We start from the raw sequence: 14,388 nt of genomic DNA, 5'->3' as shown, positions 1-14,388 counted from the left end.
TAGAAAGGAAGTGAATGCATTGGAGTGGGTTCAGTGGAGGGCAATTAAAATGATTAAAGGGCTGAAACACATAACCTATGAGAAGAGGCTGAGAAATTTGGGCTTACAGCAGACCCCCAAGATATGTGCAACTTGAATGCATGTATCTCGGGTTAATGTCACTCAGAGGAGTGGGGAAACTGACCAGTGCTGCTGTGCTGGTCAGTTTCCTGGCTCCTCTCAGGGGCACAGCCCAGCTGCTGCCACTGACAGGAGTGACTGCTGCCCCTGACAAAAGCAGAGAAACTGCTCTTGTCAGTAGTGGCAGCCTGACTCTCTCCACCCCGATAGCAGCATTTTCCCCACTCCTCTCAAGGGCAGCAGCCAAGATGCTGCCACTGAAAGGAGTGGCTGCCGCCCCTGACAGGAGCAGAAAAACCACTATTGTCAGGAGTGACAGACTGACTCTCCCTGCCCCTGACAGAAGCTGATTGGATAAACATGCAAAAATTATAGATTTGCATTCCTTAGACACAGAAATGAGATATATGGATTGACAGTCAGTAATCTGTTTACCTCCTGAACAAACCACATATCTCACCTTTATTTCCTCTTTGTTAAGGCTGCTGAGGAGATTATGGGCTGAAGTAGACATATTGAAGTTTATAATTTTTAAATCTACGACATTCCCTGTTATCAGCAGAAGGCTTCTGAATAACACACTGACCCCATATTGGGCTTTAGAAGGGAATCAGGAAGGTTTCTTTTTACCATTAATATTTTTCTTTCTACTTTATTTTCACAGCTTACCACTTTCCTCTTAGTAAAATCAAAATCATGCACATGCAGAATGTTGGGGAGGCATGTTACTTACATGAAATTCAGAAAAAGGGAGTTAGAACCCAACTATTCCTTCTGTGACATATTACTTTCCATTCAGAACTAAAATGCCTTGAGCCTCAGTGTTGTAAGTAGTTCTGTGTGGATTCGGGATTCCACCTGCCTTGCATTCACTCCAGGATCATGATCTTATTTTGTTGCTACTGACAATAACAAACTGCTGACTCGCCTACTTCTGGCAACATTTTCAGCCCACAGACTGTCAATGAAATAACTATTTGACCTGTCAGCTGTATTTGTTTAGAGCTGTCATCTCCAACACACAAAGTGATTTATAGTGTGTAGGGTTTTTTTTTAAAGTCTGCTATTATGCAGCTGACAGAAATGCTCAAAATAGTAGCCAGAAACAGTTAACAACCTGAAAGGTATGACAACATGATAAAAAAAAAAAGTTCCCATTTCCGCTTCAGGTTTTGGGTTGTGTATGTACAGTAAATCAATATCAGTGTTTTTAATTATTTGCCTGTGATGCAGGGATAATCCACTGTCACATTTAATTGTAAATGCATTTCTACAATGGTTTAATGTTATGTAATGAAGGGCTAGGAATCAGATTTCAAACTCACAGCTATCTTGTGACACTCTACAAATACCAAGGTGTGGTGTTACTGTGCATACAATTAAGAAGATAGACAAACTGGAACCCTAATAATAGTTTCCACCTGCTTTGTTATTTGCACGAGCTGTAATAATTTACTTTATGTTTTAAACTTGAACACAGATTCAGTATATATTCCGATAAATCCCACAAAAAACTTTTCTAAGTAACTAATAGTAGAGACTGCTGACGTTCATTTGCCATCAATACAATTGCTAGACATCTAGAAAATCAGTAGTTGGCAAATGAGTATCCATACCACCCACCTGCAGCCTATCTCAGCAGTGACACATAACCACATTCCCATCCTATATATTCTACAGTATAGTTCCTTCCAGTATTATCATTAACTAGTATATTTACCCAGCATTAGTCAGGTCCTTAACTGAAGGTAGGTTTTTTTTGTTTTTTTTTTTAATTTAAAACGAAAATGTATGTTTATTTAAATAGTGGGGCTCAGGGAAAGGAGTGGATAGTGCAGGAGTCGGGGCAGTGGGTGTGGAAGTGTAAGGGGGTGGTCATAAGGGGGCTCAGGGCAGGGGGCTAGGTGTGTGTAGGGATATGGCTATAGTGCAGGAAGTCAGAGGCTGGAAGAGCTGGCGGGGGGTGTGAAATCACAATGTGGAGGGAGCAGAACTGAGGACAAGTGGTGGGGGCATATAGCAGGGGGAGGGTGCAGCGTTGGGTATGTGCTGGGGCTTAAGATGGGGAAGGGGCAGAGCGCTCAGGGCTAGGAGGCATGGAGGGGGCTTACCAAGGACTCCCACGGTGGCCTCAGGAAGCAGGAGGGTAGGGCCACGGCTCCTGGTCCCTCGGCCTGTCCCACAGGAGAAGGGTCGGGTCAGGTTGTAGCTCCTGCCCCCCACCCCGACCTAGAGCATCACCGCCCCGCTGCACCAGGACACGCCGCCACTCCGCTACCCTGTCCCGGCCAGACCCAGTGCCCCATACCGCTTCCCACAGGCAGAGAGAGAGAGGCTCGCTCTCCTCGCCACGGGCACGTCTCACGAGGTGCATAACCGGACCTGCCAGGGTCACTGAAACTTCTCGGGGGGAGGCCCCCACCTCGGCAGTACTGCGGGCCCCGCCGGCTGAGCGTCCTGAGGAACAGGGCCGGAGGGATCCCTCCTGTCACCCTCGCAGGGGTTCTACAAGCCGCCGGGGGAGCCCCGCAGTGCGACGGGCGCCGGCCAGCTGTGGCGGAGGGAGCAAGGCCCGGGGGGTCGGTGCATCCCCTCAGAGGGTCGCTTTGGTGCCACCGGCGGGCGCAGCTAGAGCGCATCCGGGTCAGCGTGGTTCCCTTCCGGGGCAGGGAAGCCGGAAGTGCCGTGCGCGGCCGGGGTCGGTGCCGGCTGAGGGTTCCCGGTTGCTTCCCGATGGTGTGTGGCGGCTGCCAGCCTCAGGCTCTCTCGCGTCAGGCCCAGTATGGCGGCGGCGGTGGCGGGCGGAGCCGGGCAGGAGAAGCAGCTCGCCCCGGCCCTGCTCAGCTTCTTCATCTACAACCCGAAGCTGGGGCCCAGAGAGGGAGAGGTACAGGGAGCAGCCTGGGCGCGCGGGGCGAGGGAGGGTGTCAGGCGGTCCGGCCGGGGTTGGGTGGGGGGTCGGTGCCTCTCTTTGGGGAGGGCGTTGTTGCAAGGCGCGCGCGTGGGTGGCGGGCGTTCGGTCATCTAAGGAGCGGGGCTAGGGGAACGTCTGTCTGAGGAGTGGCGACATGTGTGTGTCTGTCAGGGGCGACCCCCCTCGCTGTCCCCTCATCTTTCCAACATTCATGCAAGCTCCGCCGCCCGTGAAACATCTGCGATGTTGCCCTGCCACGGTGCTGCTGCCCCCACCAAGACATCCTGACTAACGTTTGCGCTGGCCGACTACCACGGAGCAGCTCTCAGGCTTCTGCTCGACCCATTCTGTTTTTAACTAGAGACTGGACAGCAAAACGTTCTGCTTTATTAGCATCATTACCTAGCGAACACCTTTGGAGAAGGGCTGCTGTTAAGTTCCTCGACAGCTATAAAGAGACCCTTTCTTCTTAAGAGTAGGAGCTACATTTTTTTTTCAGTATTACAACTGCCCTAGGATCAATTTACCAGTATTTGGGGTTTTACAGTAACATATTTCTGTTTTCAAAATGATTTCTCTGACCTCTGTTGCACTGTAAAACCCCCCCACAAAAGACAGGGGAAAGGGAACCTGATTAAGCAGTGAAACTGACTAAAAATAAAATATTATTTAACTGCATAACATAATCTGAAAAATAGAGAAAAAGCAGCTACCGTAATCTTTAGGTATTTACTCTGACAATGTTAAAATATTCAACAAAAGTAGATTTTTAAGCTAGTGGTGTATAGCTAAAACTTTAGCATTTAGACCCAGTATATTCCTGCAGCATCAAGGTAAAGACTGGAAAAGCAGCAGTGGCAAAAAAACAATGAAACCAAAGCTGACAGCAATTCCATACATAAAATAAATGCATGCACAATTTTATGTCCTGATTCCACAAATTTCTGTTTGGTTAAGCAAGCAGAGATCCATGAAATCACAGAAATTATTGCGAGCACCTGAGCTTGTTGGGTCAGGGCTTTGAATGTTAAGATTTTTTAAAAAATGCTTCAGAAATCTTTCATCTGGTTAGATGTTCCAGGTACATAATAGTTATGCTAAATGCTTATACGGCTTTTTAAATTCATCAGCACTTTGTAAACATTAAGTCTTTAATCAATGTGACTGAGAGTAGGATGATGAATCCTTTCTATAGTCAGGAAAAGTATCTGCTACTATAAGTGAGCAAATTGATAACAAGATACTGAGCATTGTATTTTGTTTTGAGCAGATAGGTCTGGGAGGCCAACCTGAATCTGAGAAGGAGCCAGAATTTACCAGTGTATGTTGTCAAAGAGCCACTGTAATAATACATCAGAAGCTCCCGCTTAAACACCTACAGCACCTTTGGCCAGCCAGCAGCCCTGCCAATCAGCATCTCCCTACCTCCTGCCCTCTGTGATCCGCCCTAGCCTCTGTGAGGGAGGGGCAAGGGTAAGGCAGACTTGTGGAAGGAATGGAGATAGGGCAGGGCTTGGGGCAGAGCCAGGGGATAAGTAATGAGCACCCCCAGCACATTAGAAACTTGGCACCTGTAGCTCCATGTCCTGTACAAGGAGCTGACTTCTGAAGAGCCACCCATGACCTAGTTGAAGCTAGTAAATTAACTAGCAAAAATAAGGGAAGACTAATCTGTCAGGCTGTCCCATTCAGATGACATACTACTTTTAAAACAGCCATTATAGACTATCTACCTATTGTCATGTAGTTTAATTTGTTAGAGTTAAGATAATCAGTTTAATAATATACATAGGTACTAGTGTGGCACCAATCACTCTAGTATCTGATGAACTATAGTGATGCATTGTTCAACAGCTGCCACATATATCCAGATTTATCTCTACTTAAATGGTAAATAAGTAATACCTAAGTATATTTTGTGCATTGGTTGTAAAATGATGAGTGGTGCATGCTACTGTTTTCATAGTAGCAGTTATTTTTGTCAATGCAATGATTGAGTAAAATGTACTTTTCCAAATATTTGCAACAAAAGAAGAAATGGCATATTTAACCTGATTAAAACAAAAAACTTGGTTCTGTTTTAATAGTGCCCACTTCTAAAATAACATGTCTAGCGTGTACTTACCTACTTGAATTTACTTGAGATGAGTACAATTTTCCATTTTAGATAATAGCAAATTTCACAGCTAACATATTAATAGTTTTCTGTGCATAAATTTTGTTGAATTCTGAGGCTAACACATTTTTAAAAAAGTGTGCTTAACTTTTGTAGTGCACCTGAATTTTTTGATAGATGTTGAAAAAAAAATAAAAATCTTTCTTTTAAGAAACAAGGCCAGCTTTAATGTGTGAAGGGGCCTATTTTCTACTTATTGTGATGGGAATTAAATATACACATTGATAAACATTTTTTTAACTTCTTTTTCTAAATATGTACTGTTCTACTGTACACAGCTGAACTGTTGCTTCCTTTCAATTCAGCCAAATTCCAATGGAAAATTAGGTGATTCTTGTGTGTAATTTGTGAAGCATTTTGCATTTGTGAAGCACTTTGAGATCTTTTTTGATGGCAGGCTTCCATGTGCATTGTATAACTTTTATTATTTATATAAATCTGTCTGGTGACGAGAAGGTTTTTACACTCTGTTCAGTAAATTTAAGGAGCTAAAATTTATTTTGAAAAATGATATAATTTTTTGTGATTTCAAATTTTAGGAGGAAAAGAAGATTCTCTTTTATCACCCAAATGAAGCAGAAAAGAATGAAAAGATTAGAAATGTTGGATTGTGTGAAGCTATAGTACAATTCACAAGGTAGTAAGGTGTTACCTTTCACATGGTTTATTACCGTATAACAGATTGTACATTTGCTAAAATTTTGTTCCAATGTATATTATTTTCCAGGACCTTTAGTCCATCAAAACCTGCAAAATCTTTGCATACTCAGAAGAATAGACAGTTCTTCAATGAACCTGAAGAAAATTTCTGGATGGTCATGGTATTTATATACATGATATGTAGCTTCCTAAAATGTCAAAAATTGCTAAATACATTCTGCATTGTCTGATGCCAGTTTGTTCTGCCTTCTAGGTAGTAAGGAATCCCGTGATAGAAAAATACCACAAAGATGGAAAACCAGTAATTGAGTATCAAGAAGAAGAATTACTGGTAATGTTGAGTTGTTATTTCTAAATTTGCCTTTACTCTTCTAATTTCAGTATTTTAGGGGTATGTGTGTGTGTGTGTGTACACACCCAGCAACGTCTTTTAGTACAGCAAATATCTAACCTTTGGATGTTGTAAAATGGTTTTAAGAATCTGACTGCAAATTCAAAATAAGGTGTGTAGAACAGAGCATTTTGAAGTAAACTCTGAAAGGGAAGAAAGACACAAAGCTATGGGGAAAAATATCCAAAAAGGAATTTAAAAATCACAGTAACAACAGCTGTGACATTATGAAATCAAGTGTGATTAAAAATAACAAAAACAGATCAATTGAAATTTCAGGGAATAGGCCAATGCAATTTTTGATCCAATGTTGATTTAATTCAAAGAGCTTATACAGAAATCTTCCTTATTAAATATAGAAGGCTCTTTTGTTACCAATTGATCATCTTCGTTGGAAAATCAAACATATAGGCTGAGTCTACACTACAGAGATCTTTTGAAAGAAGCCCTGCCAGAGGATCTCTTTTGAAAGAACTTCTTTTGAAAGACGGCATCCACACATAAAAAAGCAGATCAAAAAGAGAACGTCCACGTAGCCCCTGCTTTTTTGGAAGAACGGGGCAGGGACCAAAAATCAGGTCCCACGAGGACTTCTCTTTTGAAAAAAAGGGCCTGCGGTGTGTCTATACATGTTTCCCTTCAAAAGGGGGCACTCTTCCTGAAACGGGAAAGGAAGAGCAATTTTGAAAGAAGTGCTGCATTCTTTCGATTTACTTTCAAAAAAATGCTTTTTGTGTGCAGATATTCTGCGGGATCTTTCAAAAGAGCCCATTTCTTTTGAAAAATCTTTTGAACGAACTTGCTAATGTAGATGCAGCCATAATGTCCACAACGAGGCTTTGCGTCAAAATTGCAGTATCATCAATTCACTGTAATTGTAAGCAGGAAGAGTAATTGACCAGATGGGATAATTTTAATATGTATTTCTCACTAGAGGCCCGCCCTGTTCAGCTCTTCTTGCAAGTGGAACGTGGGCTGGAAGAAAGTATGAGACAGAAATGTGTTGTACTACACATCCAAAGCATGGGCCGGGCCCCGCGCTGGCAGGCGGAGGAGCTCCACTGGGGGCTGGGCTGGGCTCCGTGCTGGCTGGGGAAGGTGCCGGGCTGACACGGTGCAGAGCAGGGATTTCGTTGGGGGGCTATGCTGGGCCTGTGCAGGGCTGGCATGGTGCTGTGTGGGGGGAACATGGTACAACCTTGCCCAGACAGACAGATGGACATAGCAAAAATAAGAAAATATGATTGTGTTCTTAAAGAAATCATTCCAACAAAACAAAGCAGACTTACTGTTCTTGCCAGAAAACAAATAGAAAACCCACTCTGGGTCATCATGTTAGCTAAGTGATGAGACTATATGGAGTTCTCACCGGTTTGTAGTCTTTACCTGCCGTGAACTAATATGTAGAGTTTGGAGTAAGCTCATTTAGAACTAACTACTCTTCACTTATGATCAGCTAGTGCCCAGCATTTATCACAGTTACAAGCTGTTACTTTAGTCATCTTGTTTTTAGTATGTTATGATTTAATAATAGTAATACTGTTAGGTTTATATTTAACCAGGAAAGATTAATAGAAAATAATTAGAAAACGTAGATAGCCAGATCTATGATGGCCAGGAGAACTGCATGGTGATTTGCCTACCTAGTGCAAAGGTTGCTAAACCAACACACAGTCAACCTGTAGAACTCTTTGCCAGAGGGCACTGTGAAGGCCAAGACTGTAACAGGGTTCAATAAAGAACTAGATAAATTCCTGGAGGATAGCTCCATCCCTGGCTGATATTCAGGATAGGCAGGGATGGTGTCTCTAGCCTGTTTGCTAGACGCTGGGAATGAGGGACAGGAAATGAATCTCTTGATTATTGTGTGTTCTGTTCATTCCCTCTGAGGCACCTGCCACTGGCTGCTTTTGAATGACAAGATACTAAGCTAGATGGACCTTTGGTCTGACCTAGTATGGCCATTCTTGTATTTTTAATTCATGTGTATCCTGAGAAAATACTTCGCAGGTTATATTTTCAGCAGTCGCCAGTAACTGCTAGGAGTTTTTTATTTTGATTTATACAAGAGATGTAAGCCCAGAATTCAGAAAAACAAGAACAAATGGTAGTTAAAAGAATGTGCATGACATTTATATGTCAGTCATAATATTTGGAGTTGTCTGTTCTTGCAGCAGTGACCTATTATTGTCTGTTTTACAGGACAAGGTTTACAGTTCAGTTCTACAGCAGTGCTATAGCATGTACAAGGTAAGGGTAATATATTTATATCAAGATTATCTTTTCAGAGTGACAGATCGACCACCCTCTATACGTTCCTTATCTGAGCAATAATAAATTACTTATGGGATGCCAGTCTGATCCATATTGTCCTCCTCTTTCTGAAGTAATGGCAGTGGGGAGAACATAACAGAATGCTTTTGTGGTCCTCAGTATTGTTCTTGAGTGGAGGGCAATAGGGACTAGTAAAACCATTCCCAATTTCTGTGAAGACTAAATTAATCTCTTTATGTAGTAATAGATCTTGATTGACTGGTTATTCCAGTAGGTTATCTCAAATCTGCTGAGGCTATGCATCATTAGGTCAGTGAGGGATATATGGAATTGGGAAAAAGGAATTGCTTGGGTAGCAATTTAATTTGCATTTTTCTGATTTTAATCAAGCTATGAGTAACAACTGTATTTACACAACTTCCCAACTAATTTTGCTTTACTTTTAATCTTTTAGCTTTTTAATGGTACATTCCTTAAAGCCATAGAAGATGGAGGTATAAGGATCCTAAAAGAGAGACTAGAGAAATTCTTCCATCGCGTAAGTTCTTACTGTTGTTATTAGAGTACGGACAATGTCTTTGAGACTGAAGAGGAAACAAAAGGCCTGCATGGAAGAGCTTACAGTGTTAAACACATGATGTTCTACATCACATCTAATGCTGCATTACAATAAAACCAGAGAACTAAACTATAAACATAAACGTTTACAAATCAAATACACAATAGCGGGGTATGTTATACACACAGGCTGTAGGCAGGGAGCAATGGGAATACTAAAGTGAATTACTAGGAATTTTTGAAAAATATTATTTTGGATATTTAATGGAAAAGTTTTTAGAATGGATTTGAATAAATAAAGTGATAGTTTGATGGAGTAGAATAGGATGATTGTCTGTTACAGATAAAATTGTCAATATCCACTTTTAGAAAACTGTTATAACATTAATTATTCTAATAATCAAGTATGATTGAGCATTCTTACTTCCTTTATCCGTTGTTTGCAAGACTTTCTACTGTTACACATAATTACAAGGCCTGTGGCCAATCACATCCATTTAATTTTTTCAGACCATGAGAGCATGTGTGTCAAATCCCCAAAACGAGAAAGACACCATACTTCTGTAACCATTTAGTCTTCTAGCTCTAACCTTGCTGATAACCCATGCAATGATGGAATTTCACTGATGGCATTTGTGTTTTCAGATTCCTTTAAAAAGTGTAGGAAAATAAAGACAGAATGTTCCCTTTAGGTTAGAGCACTGGACCAGGATTAAGGAAATCAGTATTCAGTTTTACTCTGCCACAGGTTTCTTAGTTCTCTTGTTTTATTGTAGTGCAGCATTAGATGTGATGTGGAACATCATGTATATGCTGCAGAGTTTCCCCATATATTCACCTCTGAATATCAATAACTGGTAAAAATATAAGGGTAGTGAAATAACTTGTAGGATAATAGAATATTTTGTTTCTTGTGAGAAATGGAGCACCACTTTTTGATTTTCAGTTGTGTACCCAATTTTTCATACCTACTAGAACAGTCAATATATTTTCTCGTGTGGTAAATGTAAAGTGCCATATCCCAATGACTCCTGCAAGTATGTCATTTTGTATGCAATTACATATTTGCTTTTATGCCACAGAAATTCAGATGAATAAAACATGCTCAGAAAAAAACACGCTTAAGCACAAAACAAACCAGCAGTCTTGCAGCACTTTAAAAACTAACAAAATGATTTATTAGGTGATGAGCTTTCGTGGGACAGACCCACTTCTTCAGATCTGGAAATTCTGTAAAAGTAAACTGTCTCTACGAATATCAAAGATAGGGAAACAATCCTTGTAATGCATGAGGTAATTGCTCTCTTTATTGAGGCCAAGGTGTAAAGTGTCAAATTTGGGAATAAATTCCAATTCAGATCCCTCTCTGTGTAATCTCTTTGTTTTAGGATGCAGGTTTTAAGGTCTTGGATGCTATGGCCTGCTCCATTGAAATGCTCACTGACAGGTTTATGTGTATTCAGATTCCTAATGTCTGATTTGTATCCATGCATTCTTTGGCAAAGAGATTGTCCAGTTTAGGGGCATTGCTGGCAAATGATGGCATATATAACATTGGTGGAGGTACAGGAATATGAGCCCCCAGATCACGTAACTGACGTGATCAGGTCCAGTAATGGTGTCTCCAGAGTAAATATGTAGACAGAATTGGCAATGGGGTTTGTTACAGGGAACACTGCAACACATACTGTTACTTCCTCTGACCTCAGGCAACTCACTTAACTTAATAAACACTTGCGGTAAGTAATTTTCTTCCTCCTGTTCCCCTGCCTTCATCCCACGAAAGCTCATTGCCTAATAAATCATTTTGTTAGTCTTTAAAGTGCTACAAGACTTTTTTTTTTTTTCTGTGAAGATACAGACTAACATGTCTACCTCTCTATGGCTTAAGCACAGTGTGGGATAGTTCATCGCTGACACAACTGTCATTAAAACCATTCCTGCTAATGAAGCATATATTGATGGTTTATTGATAGCATAGTTGGTTGTACTGTTGGATGCTCTCTGGTTCTGTGTTGTGTTTGTATCTCTGGTCTCTAGCTTCTCTGAAGTATCCTAAACAATCTTAATGAGAAGTCCTGCACCCTGAACATCTGAGGAAGTGGATCTTTGCCCACGAAAGCTTATGCTCCAAAAATCTATCGGTCTACAAGTTGCCACTGGACTTCTTGTTGTTTTTGCAGATACAGACTAATATGGATACCACTCTGATACTAAACAGTTTTAATTTGTCTTCTTCGTATAATCTTCAACTAGTAACATCACAACCTATTTTGTCCTTTTTGATAATACACATAATAGAAATGCTGAAATAAAGCACATATACTGTTTAAAAAGTAATCAACCATCTCTTGTCAAGTCTTGGCCTACCGCTATTTCTGCACTGCTTAATATTATAACCCAGTTCATTTTATGACCCACACATAACACATCTGAAAGAAAGAAGTGGTGACTCAGTTAACACCAAGCTCTTCCAATATTTTTCCACATTTGAAAAAACATAGTAAATATATTTGTTCTGAGCCTTCCGTATGTCTTCCTGCAGCAGGTTGTTTTTGTGTTACATACAGTAAAAGAGTTGAAGTGTGCAACACATTAGATTTTCGGTCACATTGGCATTATTTTAAAGCAACAAATTGGAAAATGTAGCATGATGCTGTTCAAGGTCAGGCACTTAAATTTCAGTTTGTGTAAGTTATTCCAAGCAAGTGGTCTTCTGCACCTGCGTAGTACTCCATTGAAGTAATTGGGGGACACACACTGGTATGGTGTGATCAACACAGAACAATTTACAAGATTGGAGCCTTAGATTATAAGCTCTTTGAAGCAGGAAACCTGTTTTTTTATTTGTGTGCAAGATATTATGCACATCTTTTTGCTCCAAGCTAAAGATTCCTAGTAGTCATTGATCATGTTGAAGATGTTCAAATAAAATTTAGCTCTGTGCTCCCAAAATGGATTTGTGAACTAATAACTCAAATAATTGTCTCACCATGCAGCCTGATATAGGCTGTCACTTAAGGTTTTGGGACATAACAAAAGCACCTATAAGTTAATGCAGAAAAGGGTATGTTAAAATGATAATTTAAGAGGCTTTATTGTAACTTTTAAATAATGAGAAAACCATTAACTTCCTTTCCTTTCCTTTATATTTGTTCCATCAGTACTTGCAAACACTGCATTTACAGTCATGCGACTTGCTGGATGTCTTTTGTGGAATCAGCTTCTTTCCATTGGATAAAATGACTTACTTGAAAATCCAGTCGTTTATTAACAGGATGGAGGAAAGCTTGAACATAGTCAAATATACTGCTTTTCTCTACAATGATCAGCTCATCTGGTAGGTATCAGAATAATGGGTAGGAAAGGGAGAAAATAACCTGCATTGTAAAATAAATAAATAGCATTACTGTATTTATTAGTAGAGGTATTTTCATAGGGTGCCTTTGGGTATTTGTCCTAGCTCAGGAATCCATTGGGTTAGATGCTATACAGACCCAGAACAAAAAGAGTCTCCACTTGCAAGGAAGACCTTTCATGTTGTGGGAGGAGATGATGATAAGTGAAACTAGATTCTCCACATGTGGGATCAGTGAAAAGAGGAAGACTCTTTGGCAGGATGAGTAAGAAGCTTAAAACCAATAAGGTGCTGTGTTGAGCATCTCTCAACTTTTTTTTTTTTAAACATATGTTAGTTTACTGAGCTCTTATGCTTTGTTTCAGCAAGATACTTTAGCACTTGCAGACTTTTAAGCATGGGAGTGGTCCCTTTAAAGTCAATGGGACTAATCCTTTCTGGAATTTTTAGCCACATCTTTGTAACATGTTACCTCATATTATCTGCAGCCATCTCTTTTCATAAGAGCTACTGTTGTAGAAAATAAAGATGAGAAAGACCTATAAGGGCTGCTAGAATTTCACTGCAAATGCAGCTCTGATCCTTCTTGGGCATTTGTGAACGCTCTAGAGAGTGAACAGTTTCATAGAGAAAAATAAACAAAGAATTTCTTGCAAATAAGAGCATAGGTCACAATTTCTAAAATGACTACAAGTTGAACAGAGAACCCTCTCATCCAGTAACATCTGTAATCTGGCATGAGTTTAGTTAGCTGGATGACCATTTGTCATGGGTGTGGCCAAGTTTCCTATCATCCCAGAAAGTTTGTTTACAGCCACCAGTCCTGGCTCTCAGTGTTCTGTGCTGTTGTTTACCCCTAAATGTCTATCAGAGCCCAGTAAGCAGTAGAAGTGTTGGCAATGCTGCTAGACAATACTGACTTCCTATGGTCTAGTAAATTCTCTCATCCAGCACCAGTGAGGTTCCAAGGGTGCCTGATTAGAGAGGTTCAACCCATATTTAACATAAAGACACACATTTGCTAAACAGTGTGGGGTCATATTTTCGTATTCAAAGACTGTTCAAAAGTGAGGAGAGAGAATATGTACAGTGTTTAGGTGAGAAATAATTTATAAAATATTTTTAAAATGCTAGTCTCTATCTATTTATCTCGATTCCAGTATTTAGTGAACATAATTTGATTGTGAAATCAAATATGGATTCATAAATTAGGACAAGACTTTTTATAACTGATGATTTTATCTATTTGTTAACCTGCATATGTTAGTATAGTAGGAGAATAAATATTGTATTAAAAATTAGACATACATCAGGACTGTTTGTATGAAAGAATTTAGTGTGGTGTCATGTAAGAGAACTGAGTTTAGTTCTCCCAGAATGCTCTAAATTGTGATCTCTCAAACTGTAGGTTATAAAGATGTTGGCCACGAGTAAGACCCGCAGAAAAATTGCTTTTCATGCTTTGGAATCTACATTTTAACTTTTTGTTTCTCTGATATTCCAGGAGTGGATTGGAACAAGATGACATGAGAATTTTGTACAAATATCTCACAACATCCCTCTTTCCCCGGCACATAGAGCCAGAGGTATGGATATGTTTTTAACAGCACATAAACTTTGCATTTTTTTTTATACTGTATATACTATGGGAATATAAATAGGTCAGTTGAGTGCATGAGCTGGAGCTCCCTTGATTTAGAAGGCAGGAAGTTTCTGAAAGTGCTTTCTCCAATTTAGGAATTAAATCTTCATACATGTGACTTGCAAAAAGCTCCCAAATCCTTCTTTTTGAGCAAGTATTTTTGGGAGTGCTTTTTTGTTTGGTTGGTTTTTTTTGTTTGTTTGCTTGTTGGTTTTTTGGGGGGGACTTCAAAGGACTGTAATATTAATTGTTTTGTAATGGCTTGCTGCCTGGTGGTGGCAGGTAGCCAGGGTGA

At 40.3% G+C, this 14,388-nt stretch overlaps 2 protein-coding genes and 1 long non-coding RNA gene across 4 annotated transcripts in view; 1 reads left to right on the top strand and 2 right to left on the bottom strand.

Moving 5' to 3' along the window:
• Positions 1 to 2,828, bottom strand: part of LOC142021930 (uncharacterized) — a 28,559-nt gene extending 25,731 nt beyond the window's left edge. Inside the window, exons 1-2 of one of the 2 annotated variants that reach the window (XR_012647818.1) lie at positions 2,503 to 2,828; positions 2,232 to 2,294 (exon numbers count right to left, since the gene is read on the bottom strand). This is a non-coding gene — a long non-coding RNA (uncharacterized LOC142021930). Of the gene's footprint in view, positions 1 to 2,231; positions 2,295 to 2,428 lie in introns of both variants that reach the window. The other variant, XR_012647817.1, reaches the window with a different exon arrangement.
• Positions 2,800 to 14,388, top strand: part of CCZ1 (CCZ1 vacuolar protein trafficking and biogenesis associated) — a 29,264-nt gene continuing 17,675 nt past the window's right edge. The window contains exons 1-8 of the mRNA XM_075011271.1: positions 2,800 to 3,007; positions 5,750 to 5,847; positions 5,938 to 6,031; positions 6,124 to 6,201; positions 8,464 to 8,511; positions 8,990 to 9,073; positions 12,258 to 12,433; positions 13,956 to 14,037. Of these exons, the coding sequence (XP_074867372.1) occupies positions 2,903 to 3,007; positions 5,750 to 5,847; positions 5,938 to 6,031; positions 6,124 to 6,201; positions 8,464 to 8,511; positions 8,990 to 9,073; positions 12,258 to 12,433; positions 13,956 to 14,037 (765 nt within the window). The 5' untranslated portion in view covers positions 2,800 to 2,902. The remainder of the gene's footprint in view (positions 3,008 to 5,749; positions 5,848 to 5,937; positions 6,032 to 6,123; positions 6,202 to 8,463; positions 8,512 to 8,989; positions 9,074 to 12,257; positions 12,434 to 13,955; positions 14,038 to 14,388) is intronic.
• The window catches only part of RSPH10B (radial spoke head 10 homolog B), a 61,548-nt gene continuing 59,548 nt past the window's right edge, over positions 12,389 to 14,388 (bottom strand). Inside the window, exon 23 of the mRNA XM_075011270.1 lies at positions 12,389 to 12,473. The gene's annotated coding sequence lies outside the window, so the exon portion shown is untranslated. The remainder of the gene's footprint in view (positions 12,474 to 14,388) is intronic.

The sequence above is a fragment of the Carettochelys insculpta genome, chromosome 16, assembly GCF_033958435.1.
Source record: "Carettochelys insculpta isolate YL-2023 chromosome 16, ASM3395843v1, whole genome shotgun sequence".
Lineage (NCBI taxonomy): Eukaryota > Metazoa > Chordata > Testudines > Carettochelyidae > Carettochelys > Carettochelys insculpta.
Note: the sequence above shows the minus strand (reverse complement) of the source record. Positions and strands in the feature narration are given on the sequence as shown.